Source organism: Hippopotamus amphibius, chromosome 8, assembly GCF_030028045.1.
Source record: "Hippopotamus amphibius kiboko isolate mHipAmp2 chromosome 8, mHipAmp2.hap2, whole genome shotgun sequence".
NCBI classification, from domain to species: domain Eukaryota; kingdom Metazoa; phylum Chordata; class Mammalia; order Artiodactyla; family Hippopotamidae; genus Hippopotamus; species Hippopotamus amphibius.
The window spans coordinates 134,241,502-134,259,241 of record NC_080193.1 but is presented as its reverse complement, the minus strand read 5'-3'; the positions used below and the strand labels follow the sequence as shown (position 1 = coordinate 134,259,241).

At 40.7% G+C, this 17,740-nt stretch overlaps 2 protein-coding genes across 16 annotated transcripts in view; one reads left to right on the top strand and one right to left on the bottom strand.

Moving 5' to 3' along the window:
- PKP4 (plakophilin 4) overlaps positions 1–17,458 on the bottom strand; it is a 236,260-nt gene extending 218,802 nt beyond the window's left edge. For 11 of the 15 annotated variants that reach the window (XM_057747073.1, XM_057747064.1, XM_057747077.1 and 8 more), the window contains exon 1: positions 17,310–17,448. The gene's annotated coding sequence lies outside the window, so the exon portion shown is untranslated. Of the gene's footprint in view, positions 1–16,166; positions 16,336–17,309 lie in introns of those variants that run through there. The other 4 variants (XM_057747066.1, XM_057747069.1, XR_009055218.1 and 1 more) reach the window with 3 other exon arrangements.
- The window catches only part of LOC130859552 (coiled-coil domain-containing protein 148-like), a 93,260-nt gene continuing 91,760 nt past the window's right edge, over positions 16,241–17,740 (top strand). Inside the window, exon 1 of the mRNA XM_057747085.1 lies at positions 16,241–16,653. Within this exon, the coding sequence (XP_057603068.1) occupies positions 16,257–16,653 (397 nt within the window). The 5' untranslated portion in view covers positions 16,241–16,256. The remainder of the gene's footprint in view (positions 16,654–17,740) is intronic.

The following is a 17,740-nucleotide window of genomic DNA, read 5'->3' as shown; positions in this document are numbered from 1 at the left end:
AATTTTCTGGATCACGAGAGCTATTCTCACTGAAATGTCTGACGTTTTGCTCGTTGTCGAAAAAAAAAAAGCCTTCAAGTGCTGACACGAAAAACTGTGCTTTATTTCAAACTGTGCACATTGCTACAATAACAGCTGCTCATCACACATATGAGAGAAGACACACTGGAAGCAAGATCCATCTCTTCTCCTAACTGATTTGACATAAGCAGTAGCTTCCAACCTAAATATCAGTGAATGCCTGTTTTAATATTTCTCCAATCTTATTCAGTGTTACAAAATCAGGATAATTTCCTTCTTTTACTAACTGCCATTTATTGAACCAAGCATTATTTCAAAGAAACAAAGCACTAGTCACTGAAAAGTAATTTCATTTCAGATACCACATTAAACAAAGGCATTTAAACATTTCTGATTATTGAGACACTAAACATGCTTAAGTTACTCAGTCTCATTCTACAGCTAGCCCAAACTTAAATAAATCTGATCATATAGTTTCTAAAAGATATAGAGTAAAAATGTATTCTTCCCCAGTTCTTTCTCTCCTCCAAGAAGCTTTAAGCTCATCACAGAACTGAAAATTAAAATGAATCCAAAAAAAGTGAATGAAAAATTATCTTCAGACCGACTCTGTCAGTTCTAATGTCTACAAGCAAACTGAGTCAGAGACCGAGAAGGGGCCTGCACGCTAGTTACAGCCTATGCTTTCCCTATGCGGAGGGTCAATCACCTGAGCTTCTCAAAAGCAGTAAAAAATGAGACCATAGGATACAGCATAGATTTGTTATATCTTAAATATTAAAAACATGAAATGTCAAGATATAGTTATTTAAAGTAACTCGAATTGTATGTCAGGATTTTTGTTGCTGTTCTGAAGCAAGTTTATGGAAATTTAAAAACCAGATGAAATTTCTGTGTCAGATTGGCATTAAAAGAAAAAGTAAGGGAAGGAGGAGGGCTCTGCTTTGGCTTTCCTGTGATTATGAAGCAAGGTGATACTCTACATACTAAATTAACTCAATTTCGCATGTTAACTTACTTTGTATACTCACACCTCTATGTGTTCCAGGCAGTTTTTAAATTTAATTTTAAAGCAAAACTACAGATCAAAGATGTTCAGAACAACTAATTCCTTTTTTTTAATCTCCAGAATCACGGACAAGTTTTAACATAAGCTTCTTGAGGACAATCACTCTGTTTTATATCTTTGCTCCCCTGAAAGGTCTCAGCCTGCAGGCGGCATGCAGGAGAGGAAAAGGCTCTGGCCACTTGAAGCTGCCACACAGATGAAGATGGTCAAGTCTTTCTGCAGTCAGTAAGGACATTTCTGGCATCTCTGAGGCTCACCTGCTGCTGTTAACATCACTTCTTAAGAGTGAATGTCCTGGGCTTCCCTGGTGGCGCAGTGGTTAAGAATCCGCCTGCCAATGCAGGAGACATGGGTTCAATCCCTGGTCCCTGGTTGGGGAGGATCCCACATGCCGAGAAGCAACCAAACCTGTGTGCCACAACTACTGAGCCTGTGCTCTAGAGCCCGCGAGCCACAACTAATGAGCCCATGCTCTGCAACTACTGAAGCCCACACGCCTAAGGCCTGTGCTCCACAACAAGAGAAGCCACCGCAATGAGAAGCCTGTGCACCGCAACAAAGAGTAGCCCCTGTGCTCCGCAACTAGAGAAAGCCAGCACGCAGCAATGAAGACCCAACAGGGCCAATAAATAAAAATAAATAAATAATTTATTTTTTAAAAAAAAGAGTGAATGTCCTGAACGTAGGCCATCAGCAAAGGGACTAGGCTTTTGCTGTATCATTTCCACACTCCTTCCCATACCAAGCACTGGGCCTCTGTAATAAATGGTTCTTGACTAGAACTCCCTGAATTCTACCGAAAATTTCAAAAGATAAGCCCAATAGAATTTCTTTTTAATTTGATGAGACTTTAAACAAAGAAAAAAATAAGATGACTCCTTCTTGTACATCAAAAGCTTTCCGTAATTCAGTAATCAAATATTAACTATTAAATAGCAACTATCTTATTTCAATATGAAGAACTAAACCACAAACTGAACTTATAATTTATTTTGATACTCTTTTTATTCCTGTGACTCTCTTATACTTTCCTTGCTAGTGCAATGAAGGTAGCATATCACCTATTTTTACAGAGTTATTAGAAGGATTAAATAGATATTCATAGAAATACTTTGGAGACTGTAAAGCTATGTCATATTGCTTTGTTAACTGAAAAGCATCTACAATTTTATCATTTTATTTGTAACTGGCCCCAGCTACTCTCTACAGTAGCTCCAACAGAATTTTCTACAATGATAAAAATATTCTGTATCTGCCTATTATTATAGCCACTTGTCCAATGTGGCTAGTCAGCACTTAAAATGTGGCTAGTGAGGATAAGAAACTGAATTTTTAATTTAAAAATTTAAATAGTCCATGTGGTCAGCGGCTACCAGATTAGATATCACAACTCTGTAGTTTCAGATACATATAACCTTTTCTTTGTTAAAAAAAAAAAAGAAAAAAGTTTAACAGATAAAACTTTGTTTTCTCAGCCAGTGTTCACTCTTTTCAACATGGGACAGTACTATAAAAATTAGAGCCAACAACTTAGAGAAGCAAAACCCCACTTAACACAGCTTGTTTGGCAAAGGGGTCTTTAAAAACAAACCATCAAAACTTCATTTTGATGTAGTTTATTAGACAACTGAGGTCTCCAAAATATCTAAATGGCATATACCTAAAACTGGCACGTACTAGGTGCTTTGCAAATAACTGTTAATGACAGAAGGACAAGAGAGACTGTTTTCTGTATACCTCTCAGTATTCCTGCATTAGAGGTTGAGCCCGCCCGCCAACGTCACCAGCAGGCATAACCTCTACTTCCCGAGTGAGCTCTACTTTGAAATGTGTCACTTGGTACCTGGCAAACGTACAAGACAAGGGCCCTTCCTTCAGAGCTACGATCAACTTGGAGGAGAGAGACAAGAGAAAAGTTAATCAGCAGACATTAACTGTCCAACAACAGAAAAACCACCGTGGGGAGTTTATCATCAAAAGCCAGAGAAAAGAGACATTTGGAGGAGAGACGGCCATCAGCCAGAGAGGTCTGAGGTCACACACAGGAGGAAGGATTTGAGCTGGCTCTTGGAGGACTGTGAGGATCGAAACAGAGAGCACAGGGAGGCAGGGAACAGTGAGTAGAAACTGGTTTTGCTGATGCAGAAGGCTCAAGAAGCAGAGTAATTAAGGTTAGACTGTGAAGGGCCTTTACTGGTAGGCAGGCTGGAGTCCGAAGTGATCCCGCAGGGTAGACCATGGGGAATCACTAAAGGTTAGAGGGGAGAGAGACTAAGTATTTATAAACTAAGTATTTCATTATTCATTTACCCAAAGCAGGCATCTGATGCTTAACATGTATGTCAGGCACATTGCTAGGGGAGGGATACAATGACAGCTGTGACACAGGTCTAACCTGGACAGCGCTCACAACACAGCCAGGAACACAGAGAGACAGCTTGAACACCATGTGACACATATTTGTAGCAGAGTTACATGCAAAGCGCTAAGAAGCACAGGCGGGAAGGTTTAAATCTGCAGAGAAGGGCAAGGGAAGCTTCACCAAGGAGGGGTCATTAAGTTAGACCTCGAAGGAAAAAAACCATGGGCTCACCAGGCAGAGAAGGGCATTCTGGTTACCTACAGAAAGCCTTTAAGAAATCTACAATTTGTTGGGAAGACCATACTTCTTCCCAGCAAATTGAAGGGTGCTGTGGTTATATCATTCAAATGTAGAGAAAGGATCAAATCCTTTAAAGCACTATGTTGAAGAAGAATGTTACTGTATAAACTACCTTTTAAGACTAATTGTAGTTATCACGTGTCTCCTCAGCTATGATTCAGAAGACTGTGAATGCTAAAAGCATTGATAAAAATCTTTGACTAAATATAAACAATACAGAACAAGACATAAAGCTAATTAAATGATCTGGTGGTATTTTAACTATGGAAAGAAACATATTTGACATTCAGGGAAGAAAGGATATAAAAACAAATCAAATGATCAATTGTGATCATTTTAGTTAGACCAGACACAATTTCAACATTTTTCTCTGGCAGAAACTGTATGCAATAATCATGCAAAAAAGCAAGAGGAAAATGGGGGGTGGGGGGAGATGAGAAAGTGTGCTTTAGAAAACGTCTTCTCTTCTAGGAAACAAAGCAGCCTCCTTGCCTTTAAAAGTTTCAGGTATGCTTGATGGCTTCCACCTGACAACTAGAAGGATTCCAATCACATACAAGGATACTGTCTTCCCTAGTTTGCCTGTTAGCATGATACACAATAAACTTTTGCTTTGCAAGAATATTACCTACAATTGTTTACATCATATATAGGTGAAATTCTGAAAGAACTAACGTTAATAATCACATTTTAAAACACAGTGTTTTTATTGGAAATTAAATATACCTGCTGTCTAAAACAAAACAAAATATAACAGAAAAAACCACAAAGAAACCCTGAAGTCAAGCTACAAAGTAACTTCATGAATCCCATTTAAAATCAATGATAATGACTTCCCTGGTGGTTCAGTGGTTAAGAATCCACCTGCCAATGCAGGGGACATGGGTTCAATCCCTGGTCTGGGAAGATCCCACATGCCCTGGAGCAACCAAGCCTGTGCATCACAACTACTGAGCCTGTGCTCTAGAGCCTGCAAGACACAACTACTGAGCCTACATGCTATAGCTACCGAAGCCTGCATGCCTAGAGCAACAAAAGAAGCCCGGGCACCACAACTAGAGAAAGCCCGTGGGCAGCAACAAAGACCTAATGCAGCCAGAAAAAAAAAAAGAGAGAGAGAGAGAGATAAAATTAATAATGAGGCTAACGTTCATAGCATTATTTACAACTGTCAAAATATGGACGCAACCTAAGTGCCCATCAATAGATAAATGGATAAAGAAGATGTGGATATAGATCTAGAATGGAATATAGCCATAAGAAAGAAGGAAATTTTGCCATTTGCACCAGCACGGATGAACTTAGAGGGCATTATGCTAAGTGAAATAAGTCAGAGAAAGACAAATTATGGTATGATATCACCTAAAGGTGGAATCTAAAAACTACAACAAACTAGTGAACATAACAAAAAAGAAGCAGACTCCCAGATATAGAGAGCCACCTAGTTCTCTATACCCAACAGGGAGAGGGAAGGTGGGAGGGGCAATATACGGCTAGGGGATTAAGAGATACAAACTATTAGGTATAAAATAAGCTACAAAGATGTACTGTATAACATGGGGAATGTAGCCAATATTTTGTAATAACTGTAAATGGAGTATAATCTTTAAAACTTATGAATCATCATATTGCACACCTATAAATTCCATACCATTGTCCATCAACCACACATCAATAAAAACAATAAGACAAAATAAAATCAATGATGGGATTTTGCTAAAAATAAGGTAAACTCATAGGAGGCAGTATTTGTAAAACACTTGGTAATAAAAGATAAAAGACTTGGTTTTACAGACAAGTTTTTTGTAATTTACCAAAGCTATAAATCTAACTTTTAAATTACTGAGGTCACATGTAATTCAGTGTATAATTATACAAAGGAAGCTTTTAAAATTATAATTTAACCCAGGAATTGCATTCCTGGACATTTCCCTTAGAGAAATATAAACTTACGATAACATAAAAACCTGTACACAGATATTTCTGTATACAGAAATATCTAGTAGCTCTGTAAATTGAAAAAAAATACAGATGTCCTTCAAAGTGTGAGTGGTTAAACAAATGGTGGTACATTCTTATTACAGAATACTACTCAGCATTAAAACAGGAGAGAACACTGAAACAGGTAACAATCTGCATGAATTTCTAAAAACTTATGCTGAGTAGATAGATATAAAAAACTCAAGTTACATACCGTATGATTTCATTCATGTAACATACCTGAAATGATGAAATGACAGAAATTATCTAAGTAAATTATATTTCTATAATATACAGATAGAGGACAATTAGTGGTTGCCAGAGATTAAGGAGGGGGTGAGGATGGAAGAGAAGTGGAAGTGTGACTGCAAAAGCGCCCCACAAGGGACCCTTGGAGTAATGGAAATGTTCTGTATCTTGATGGCATCAATGTCAATATCCAGTCTGCCATACTGCACTATAGTTCTGCAAGATGTCACCATTGGGGGAAAATGGGTAATGGGTACACAGGATGTGCATATTATTTCTTTTAATTGCGTGTGAGTTCATAATCATCTCACAAAAGTTCCATTTTTTAAAACTATAATTTATTCAAATTTTATCACAGTGATTACCTGAGGTTGGGGGAGGAACCACCAAAATGTTTAGGAGTGTTTCTAACTGCACTGTTAAAACCAAACAAAGGTTTGCTGCACCCACTGGATCAAAACAAGCTGTGAAATTTCCTGTTTTATGACCATTAATGTTTATATAATTTTTAAGTGCTAATTATACTTGTATTATTTTAGTAAATTTTTCCTTTGAAAGACTTCATGTGCTTAAGAATGCATCTACTTTTTACCTCAATTCGTCAGCCAAATATACCAAAGATATTACTAACTCACAAAAGGCAAGGACACAGAAAGTTTGTTCAATGTCATACTGCCAAAGCCTCGCCAAGCTGGTCTTCATGCTTCATAGCTACATATTAATACTCTGAGAAAGAGCACACTATATAAACTCAAGTCACTATAGTTATAATGCAGGAAATAATGAATATGAATCAGTCTAAGATTTTCTAATTAATGTTTGTCAGCAAGGAATTTAATGTAAAAAATTATTTATCTACCAAGTTGTATTACAAAGGTAATTGCTTAAATGAGGCAGAATGCAGTTTTTCCATTGAAACATGTACAATAAATAGTTCTAAGCACCTAAAACCAAACAGTTTACAAAAGTAGTTTACAAAAGGGCTGGTATTAGGCAGAGAGAGGTTTATCCAGGAGTAGTAGATGAAGCTATGCCAAGATTGGAATTAAAAACCCATTCATTCAATTAATGTATCCAGAAAGACTGAAGGTCAAGATTAAGTCAGGCAAAAAGACAAAGTCCCTGCTCTCAAGTAGCTCAGGGAAGCAGAAGGACCATAGGAACTTGTCAGTGATACACTCCAGTTACATCTTAGGATGATGGATTTATGTTTCTTCTATGGAAAATTGCATTCAAAGTTCTGATCAAGTAACCGTGAAACAATATTTTGGAAGATTGACAGCTGCCAATACATTGTTCAAAGATTTCGGACAGACACATTTTTCATATGTGGACGGTCTGAGTTAGACATTCAACAGCTGAGTTTCTTACTGCAGGTCTCAAAATAATAGTTCTTATGAAAGTCCAATTGGGTTTTCTGATTCCTTTTTTGGTGCTTTTTAAAAACTGACTTTGCTGCTTATTCAGTCATTGATGAATTGCCAATAAGTGGAAAATTCCCATCAGTGCATCAATCTGAGATTCAAGGTAAGATTCAATGAGACCATTTATTCTAGCAGATGTCAGAAGAGATTTTCAACATTCTTCGGTTTATTCATAACAACAAAAGGGAGTATTTTCAATAATAGATAATAAGTTTGGACCTATAAAGGCACACAAATTGCATAAGGAATAAAGAAAAGCACAAAACACAATAAAAACCAAAGTCATGCTATATGAAAATGAAAATAAGAACTTACTTAAAATGGCAGGTCTTAAGGCATAAATTATGGTTCTTCATGAATAATGCATTTTCATTCTGATCAATTATTTCACATAGGCTATGAGGTAAAGTACTTCAAGAAATATAAACAAAATAAAGTTCATGATTAAAACCTTTTCTGAAATCACTATCGTATTATTGGCAGCGAGCACTTTTTCAAATGCAGGCTTTTTCCAAAGAAAGCCACTGACAGTGGTTAATGTAGCTGTCTGTCTAGATTCTGGTCATACATCACATAACACACCTAAAAAGTAGGTTTAGCTAAAACCTAGTTAATACAAAGTCAATTTACAGCTCATCTTTAACACTTACAGAACAATTTTGCATGTTTATTTATATACCAAAGTTTTCTAGGACAATTCTTTCCAGTTCATGTGTCTTATCTTTCCCAACTAAATTGTAAAATTAATTACAGCTTCCTCAAAGATGGAGGCTCTGAGTACTGAATCCAACACAGACGCTAAAACTCTCTGGGGAAAATCATATTTTGTCCATGAGGCCTAGCACTGAGTCTGACACAGAGCAGGGGACAAATGAATGCTGACTGAATGAATCATGTATCTTTTTAAATAAGAGGTACATAAAACAGAACACAATACTTCACACACAATAGGACTCCAGCAAATATCTGAAGTGCTAATTGTGTTTGGTCCCCTCACTCGGACCCCTAGTGGTACTTAAGACTAAGAAGTTGCTTCTAACTAGATCAGCCCTTGTTTTCCATTCAATCGGGGTTTTGGGTGTCAGACAATATGATGAACTTCACTGCAAAATGGTTATTACTGGTTTCTACTTTGAGTGTTCACAATTTTCTTGAAGGTATAGAAACTTAAGAGCCTGTTCAAGTGTTTACTTGGTCATAGTGAGAATTCAATCAATATTGTATATATTAGCAGTATAACTGATTCTTCTTTTTGAAAATAATGTACTTACTGTATTAGAAAAGGGAAACAGTCAATCTCAATATTTTTAAACTATTATATATGGATGTATACATATGTAAGTTCTGTAGGAATCTTTTCCCCTTTGTTGGGGAGAGCAGGATCTAGGAGAAAATCTCTTCACTGGATTTTTTAATTGCTTAAAAGACACACACACACACACACAGATACAAGAACACAAATCTAAGTAAAATATCATCCTGTTGATATACACCAGAACTTCTGAACACTGGTTGGCTGGCCATGCACTAAAAAGTTAGAATTAAATGAAAGTACCTATATTCTATAATGAGATATAGATCAATGAGTTCCGTTCATGCAAAAGCAACAGTTTTTCCAGAGGAAAAACTCTGTCTCAGTTGTTCACTTTCTTTGAGGGAAAAAAATCAAACCTTTTAGGACAAATCAAATGAAAGCAAACAGTAAGTGGGTCTTTCTCATTTTAATAGGACCAGTCCCATCTAACCACCATCTAAATTAACCTCCCTTCTGTTTCTATCCAGCTTCTGGAAAATTTAGTCTTATCAAGGGGTTAAGCCTCAAATGTGCACAGCAGACAAATGAGTTCAAGAAGGTAGCCACTAACTCAGCCATTATGGGGACAAATGTTTGTCTGGCTGCAACATTTATATTTTTAGAAGCTGAGCATTTCAGATGTATAACTTCAATTTTCTCCCTTTACCCCAGAGGGTAAATTGTAATAAATTCTTGAGAAGACAGTACATTCTTGCTGAGGAAAAAATGCAACAGAATGAGAATACTTGCTGTGCTAAGAGAAGTGAAATATAAGTACTAGAAGGACTCTAGAGAGCATCTGGTCCAATACCTTCATTTCATAAGATGAGAAAACCAGAGCCCAGAGGAGTTAAATGATTTGCTCATGGGAGACACACCAGCTTAGTAACATGGCCAGGTCTAGGACTCTTTGTATCTATTAAACCACTGCCTGTTGGTTTACATCAAGTATCTTCCAAACTTTTTCTTCTAGGCTTTCTTGCTTTGGTAGTTTCCTGCCAATTTCAAGTGTGAATTTCAGACAGAAAAGGCAGCTTAAAGACTTTATTTACAAGGTGCATTTTAGTCCATAATTGGCTAACACTTTCTTCATATACTGACGAACAGACATTGTATAAAATGACTACCACTTAGAATTACAAATGCAATAGTTGCATACACATTTAAAAGGTATGTTTTACATTTCGTAAGTGTATAATACTATCAGTCTTTACCTTTTAAACATAACAGTTTATTAAGATGTGTTTACCCAAACCTCCTACAAATGTTGGTTACTCGTGTTTACATGCCTCTAGGTACTACCGGCCCAAGGAAGGTCTAACTTCCCCATTTTATAAAAGCCCTTAGTTGGTTTATTTTACTGGATTCACTTCTTTAAGAGCAATCTCGGGGACTTCCCTGGTGGCACAGTGGCTAAGAATCCACCTGCCAATGCAGGGGATGTGGGTTCGATCCCTGGTCCAGGAAGATCCCACATACTGCAGAGCGACTAAGCCCATGTGCCACAACTATTGAGCCCATGTGCCACAACTCCTGAGCCCACATGCCTCAAGCCTGTGCTCCACAAGAGAAGCCACTGCAATGAGAAGCCTGCACACTGCAATGAAGAATAGCCCCTGCTCACCACAACTAGAGAAAGCCCACACACAGCAACGAAGACCCAATGCAGCAAATAAATAAATAAATAAAAACTTTAAAAAAAGATAACCTTTAAAAATAAATCAATAATAAGCAAGACGAAAAGACAACCTTCAGAATGGGAGAAAATACTTGCAAACGAATCAATAAAGGATTAATCTCTGAAATATATAAACAGTTCATCCAGCTCAATATCAAAAAAACAAACAACCCAATCACTATATGGGCAGAAGGCCTAAATAGGCATTTCTCCAAAGAAGACATACGGATGGCCAAGAGGCACATGAAAAGCTGCTCAGCATCACTCACTATTAGAGAAATGCAAATCAAAACTACAATGAGGTATCCCCTCACACTGGTTAGAATGGGAATCATCAGAAAATCTACAAACAGTAAATGCTGGAGAGGATGTGGAGAAAAGGGAATGCTCTTGCACTGCTGGTGGGAATGTATATTGATACAGCCACTATGGAGAACAGTATGCAGGTTCCTTGCAAAACTAAAAATAGAACTACCATATGACCCAGCAATCCCACTGCTGGGCATATACTCAGAGAACACCATAATTCAAAAAGACACATGCACTCCAATTCTTTGCAGCACTATTTACAATAGCCAGGACATGGAAGCAACCTAAATGTCCATCAACAGATGAATGGATAAAGAAGATGTGGTACATATATACAATGGAATATTACTCAGCTGTAAAAAGCAGTGAAACTGGGACATTTTCAGAGACATGGATGGACCTAGAGACTGTCATACAGAGTGAAGTGAGTCAGAAAGAGAAAAACAAATATCGCATATTAACACACATATGCGGACTATAGAAAAATGGTACAAATCAACCAGTTTGCAAGGCAGAAATAGAGACATGGATGTAGAGAACAAACATAGGAACACCAAGTGGGGAAAGTGGGGAGGGCTGGGGGGCGGGATGAATTGGGAGACTGGGATACCAAATTGTACACTCTAAATACCTGCAGTTTATTGTATGTTAACTGTATCTCAATAAAAGTTCTTAAAAATAACTAAATAAATAAAATAAAAGCAATCTCTTGCAAACTATCAAGCTCATAATAATTTTACTTTAGTAGTTTATTTCTTCCCTGAAATACCTTGCTTAGGTTTATAATCATACTGACCAAGATCACAGAAAACAAGACAATAATTTGCCTGGCATATAGCAGATGCTACAGAAAGCATCATTAAGTACCACAATGTAAGAATAAAAATGACAAGAGTTAGCGCTTAGCTAGGCCCTGTTCTAAGTGCTTTACAATCAACTCCTTTAGTCCTCACAACAATAAGAGGTGGATGGTTCTGTCATTCTGTTTGACAGATGAGCAAAAGGAGATTCAGAGAGATCAGATATTTTACCAGGTTGCACACCCATCAAACAGAAGAGCCAGAACTGAACTATGACACTCTGGCTGCTAACTACAACGCCTCACTGCCTCATAATGACACTTCTCAAGGGCTTCACTCAGTGTGAAGGTGAAATCTTTCCCTGGCCTAAAGGACCTTCGTTCACCTTGAACTGGGATGGGGGTAGATAGAGACCTTAAAAACATTACATGGTTTATTCCCTTCCCCTCTCTTCCCAAAATTATACTGTTAAAGAGAAAAAAAAAAAGCTATTTAAGATGAACATGAAGGAGATTCAACAGTCTCAAAAGAGAACTCCAACTTCCTGTTGTTATGATTTGGGGTAGAAGGGAAAATAGGAGTGATTATATACAGGAATGCTTATGAAACCTTTCTTCTTAAAACAAAAAAACCCCTGAGAACTTGGAGAACCTTGAGTTGAAATATACCTTAGATCAATGCAATCCAAACCCTGCACCTTCAAAAGCAGGAAGCTGGAACACAAATATTAAAGATCATAAGGTTTAATGGCAGATCTCCTAATTTCTGGCCTGGTGTGCTTTTCACCTCCTTCTCATGTTTGCAATTAAAGAGAGAGCTAACAGTGGACCAGCATTTCAGATACCACCTACCCAGTGTTCTATAAAAGTCTATGTGTAAATGGGCTGTGGGTGTCCATGAAAAATTGTATTCCAAGTTTCAGGCCAGGCCCGCCAAGCCTGCACAGTGTTCTGACAGCCCCTCTTCAATCTCACATTTTACCTAACTTTCATACAAATACAATATCATTTTTATAACAAAACCCCACATCTGCTCTAAATTCAATCTGGAACACTAGGCACCGAATTCTATATTCTACACAGGTAGCCCACGAAAGGGGGCTTTTTCTGCCTCTCCAAGCAGACAGATGCATTGGTGGTGGTGGTGGTGGTGGTGGTGGTGAGTGTGTGTTGGCTGGGGCAGGGGGTGGAGGGGTGGGGGTGGGATAGAGATCCAGATTAGGGAAGAGCAGAGTAAACACCCTTGGATATTTGTAACTCGCTAAACTCATACTGAATAAGACAATAACTATAGAAGTTAAACATGCCTTGACTGTTGATGAAAAGAGGGTTCCTGGTTCCCCTGACTCCCTCCCTCCCCACCCTTTATTTTCGAGTTCTGGACTTTGTGAGGGCTATATTATATATCAGCCTACAGGCTAACCACTCATTAGGCAACATTCAGTTCGTAAAAATGCTTCACAATGACATGACAAAATAATTCAGACACTTCCATATTTTAATTTATATATTTTATAGTATTAAAATTTACAGTCCAATCTCTAATGACATTTTGTCACCTGCAATGAATCACTATATATGACTCATAATAAACTATATTATCAAGACTATGAATAATGAAATGATCAACAGTGTAGCCAACATTTATTGGTATATCAAAGTAAATCTAAATTATAAAAAGGAAAAACTCAGACCAATGACAAGTGGAATGTCTGTAGTATTCTAAGTTTAACTGAAGAGCAGCATCAGGTAATGTCCCCGGTTTAGTTAGCCTCAAAAGATGAAGAGAATTCCGCTGAACTCCTAAAGTGACAGTGGGAGCACCTTTTGAATGTTGCACAACGTCTCAACCGAAACCAGCAAGTACATGAATTATTGCTGTATGTGACTTAGGGCCTGATCCCCTTACCCTAAAAAGATGCCTGTTATTTTTTACTGCTGGGGATCAAACTGACTTGCTAACTTATCACTTACTGGCAGTATGCAAAGCTGTAAAGTATCCAGGTATACTTAAAGTTTTACTTTGTCTCTCTCTCTGTTTGCAGCTATTTGTAGTTACAGTTTGGGCATGAAATAGTTACTTAATGTTCCTAACATATCCATATCCAGTCCATTGGTGTTATGAATTCGATTCTTCTTCCCCCTTCAGTGCAGGAAAGGCACTACAAAACCATTTAACGCGTTGAGGAAGTAATTATCTCCCAGTACACTGAAGGCGTGAAGGCAGTTCCCCAAAGTGACATACAATTCCATGAATGTTTAAGCCTTATAAGAACCCTAGGATAACGTCTACTTCATCTTCCCGTCAAAGATGAAGGAATAACGTCCGCTTTGGAATGAAGCAAGTTAGGAACATACCTCTTGGTTGAAATAGAAAAAAAAAAAATTAGCTATGGAGCATTCTCAAAATATCTTAATATTTCAAAGCAGTAAGGCAAGGCACTGGACTTAAATGGTCAACATCACTCAGGTTATGAAACTTCTCTACCTAAATCAACCCCGATCAACAGCAAGGAAATAACTCAGTCTGAAAACTGGCAATAATTGGATTTTCAAAAATTAAGTAAATGTAAACGTTTTAAATTGAGTTTACTTTCCCAATTTGTATAGAAAAGTAAGAAAATTGCAATTCTGATTTAATATACACAGTCAAAATACTCAAGGTCATACAATTGCTAAAGTTTTTATTGAACTGAGTTTGGTAGCAGTTTCCCTAACTTCAAATTATGTCAGAATTACTCACAGAATTAGATTTGGCTTATTCAACTTCTAAATGCAGCAATAGCCTTTTTTTTCCCCCCTGGATGAATGCCAGCTGCTCCTACTTTCTGCTTACCTTCTCTCATGCTTTTCATCACTACCCTGCTCCTCTATCTCCCTCCAAAAACAGTATTTCGTCCCCCAGGTTAGAATCTTCTATATAACATACAAGGCATGAAATGCAGCACCTTCTCTTATATAACAGTGGGGGTTGGGGAGAGCATGTACTTTGATTGAAACAGTTTATGTTACTTTATTGTGAATGATCACCACTTTTAAAACGTCCTCTCTTCAAATATGTATAAAAAATAGCATATATTTCTAACTGAAAGCCTATCTTTACTTGAAGCATGTAACACTATTCATAGAGCCAATCACAGACATAGACACATAGACAGACACACACACACACACACACACACACACACACAGACTTTCTCTATATACTTGAATGGGCTATATCAATTTCTCATGTAGCAGTGAAATTAAATGTTCTTTTACTTTCTAATCTTCACATCAAATCAAACATGCACATGTTAAACTCTGCTGTGAGGTCTGTGTTACATAATAAGTTTCCTGTTGGCATTTCCAAACACTTCCCAATATCCAACACAGTGTTACTAACTCTAATTTAGAGCTAAATCTCTAAACTAGAAGGTCCACTTATTATAAACACACCTGAAAAACAATGTAGCAGACAAAAGACACAATCTTACCCAGCACAAGTTTTTTTCTTTTCTATTTTCCCTTTCCATTGGGTTCTTAACTAAATAAAGGGATCTCGTCTTATACTTTTCAATGTCCATGATCCCTACACAGTAGGTGTTAGAAGACAGTTGGACAATCAACTTACTATTTTCCTGAATCTGATACAAAATAGCCAAGTGCAGAGAGGGTTACAGTAAATTCAACCTCCAAAGCAAACTGTGTCAAATAAAAGCAAACAGTATGCTTTTCCAAATCCAGAAACACTTATTTTGAACATCAATTGTTCTCATTTTCATGTTACCATTTTCCATAATTCTTTCACAGGTACCAGAAATGAAGATATTTTCTACAGCAATACACTACATTCAAAAAGAGAAACAGTCTTCTACTTTCCCTTTAAAATAAGAGAATCTAAGCCCAAGTCTAGAAAAGCACCTTCTGTCAAAAATTTGCTTTTCTGCATTAAGGAAAATAAAATATGACCAAAACTGTATACCAATCATTTTGGACTTTACACATAAATAATTACCGTTCTTTAAAAGTTGTAGAGCTGTATTTTTATTTTTCGGTCAAACTCAGTAACAAATAAAGAAAGAACTGCGACCTCAACTAATAAATCACATCTTGAAATATACATGATCTTGTAGTACCCGTGTTACTTTCAATGGTAACTGACACGCCCCGAATTTAACTGTACCAGACAGCCCTATCTGTCCCATCGCTGACCAAACACTGCTTCTCTGTTTCCATTCATCATGTATTATAAGAGGTCTAAACAGCCCAGTATGCGAGAAAAAAAATTACAATTTTTATGACAGCAAAGTGATGCATTCAAGTTCTCTCTTGAAGTACATCCCCGTCCATGAGCATTAACAGATATTTTTTGATAGAGCTAAAATACGTTGCCTGCAAGCTCATTACTCTGAGAACCTTCGCACCCTCTCTCCTGCAGGTTTAAAAAAAAAAAAAACCGTCGTAAAAATCAGGCACTATTCAAACCTTGCAAACCAAACTTACTGAGAACCTTGTGCAATTATCAATAACCTTGGCTACACCGCCATCAGCCCGGAATTCACGGTCCTGGAGACCAATGCAGCAAAATCCAAGACGAAAGGCTAGCTGAAGCCCGACAGAACTGCCGCGCTTCCCCTCCGCCGCCCTCTCTGCCGCATGGAGAAAAGCAAGGGGAGGAAAGGAGTGGAGCGAGGCTCACCAGCTCCGAAGATGCTCCGGTGACCTCTGGCTGCTCGGCGAGAGCTGGGCCGGGAAGGCGCTAGTTCTGCCGCGGCGGGCCGTGCGGACTATGCCCCTGGTGCATTCCTCGCATTCCTGCACAATCTGTCGCCGGCCGAGGAGCCCGCGGTGCGCGTCCCCCCCGAACACACACACCTGCTTATTGCTACGCCCCGCGCGGCCACGGCCGCCGCGGCGCCTCTGCTGCCCGCGCTCGCTGTTTGTCGCACTCAGCCAACACGCAGCCAAATCTCGGCCCAGCCGCGCACCCCCTCGCTTCCCGGGTAGGGGGAAAAGGAGAGAGGACTGGGCTGCCCCGGCGGCGGGCAAGGACACGCGATCCACCAGCGGGGTGCCGCAGCTCCTCTTCAACTCCTGGCAGGGAGAGAGGGAAGCGGCGGCGCAAGAGGGCAGCCGGGGAAGCTTGGGGCTGGAGAACCAGGAGGGGTGGAGCGTGAGGATACGCGGTGAGGAGAGAGGGGCGCACTGGACCCGGGTGTGTGTGTATGGGGGGGGGGGGGCGGGCAGGACCCGCGAGAAGCGCGGGACTCAAAGGGCAAACGCACGACAGTACAGGCAGAAGGAACGTGGGAGGAAGGGGAGGGGGCCAAGATGCAGGAGTTGGGGCTGGAGGGAGGGACGGACTGCCCCGGGGGCTGGGGAGGGCGGGCGCCCAGGGGTGCTGGGGGCGCGGGGCGGCGTGCCAGGCGGGCAGGAGCGGGGAAGCCACCGGGGCAGACGTCCAGGCGGCCCGGCGTGGTGCTCAAGTTTGGGGCTGGGGGCCCGAGATCCAAAAGGGCCGACGTGCGGGGGGAGTCGCGCGCGGCACGTAGGGGAGACCGAGGGAGAGTAAGCGCCGGGAAAAGCAAATGGAGGGTGAAACTTGCGCGCCTGCCGGGGGGAGGGGAGCAGGCAGGCGAGTGCGGGCAGGAACACGAGGCGGGGCAGGAAAGCCGAGGCGGCCGCGAGGCGGTGCGGACGGAGTAACGGGAGGGAGGCGCCTGGCCCCGGACCCCCGCCCCTCCGCCCCGCGCCCCCCGCAGGCAGGTCTCGGCTCGGGCGCGGGGGCCGGGGGGCTCGTGGGCAGGAGTGTCCGCGCCCTCCCGCGAGCCCGCACACTTACTTTCCAGGTCAGGCAGCAGCCGTCGTCGCTCCGGGGATCAGGAACATCGGCGCCCAGGGGTCGCCGCTGCGGCACCCGAAAAAATTAAAAAAGTGCGGCGGCCGAGCGGCTGCCCGCCCCTCCCTCCCCCACCCGCCCCCTACCCCGAAGCGGCTCTCCCACCACCCCCGGCGGCGGCGGCGGCCCCCTCGCCCCCTACCCCTTGCCCATGGTGCCGCCTCCGCGGCCGGCGTCGAAGCGGACTCAGCCCCGGAGCCCCCCCTACTGCCCAGAGGCCGCCGCCGCCCGCCTAGCCGCCAGCCCGCCGGCCCAGCCAGCCCCAGGCTCCCGGGAACGTCAGCACGCCGCCGTCTCCGGACCTGCTCCCTGCCAACCCCATTGGTAGGAAGGAGAAGGCTGGCCCTCCCCATTGGCCCGGCCCTCATATTGAA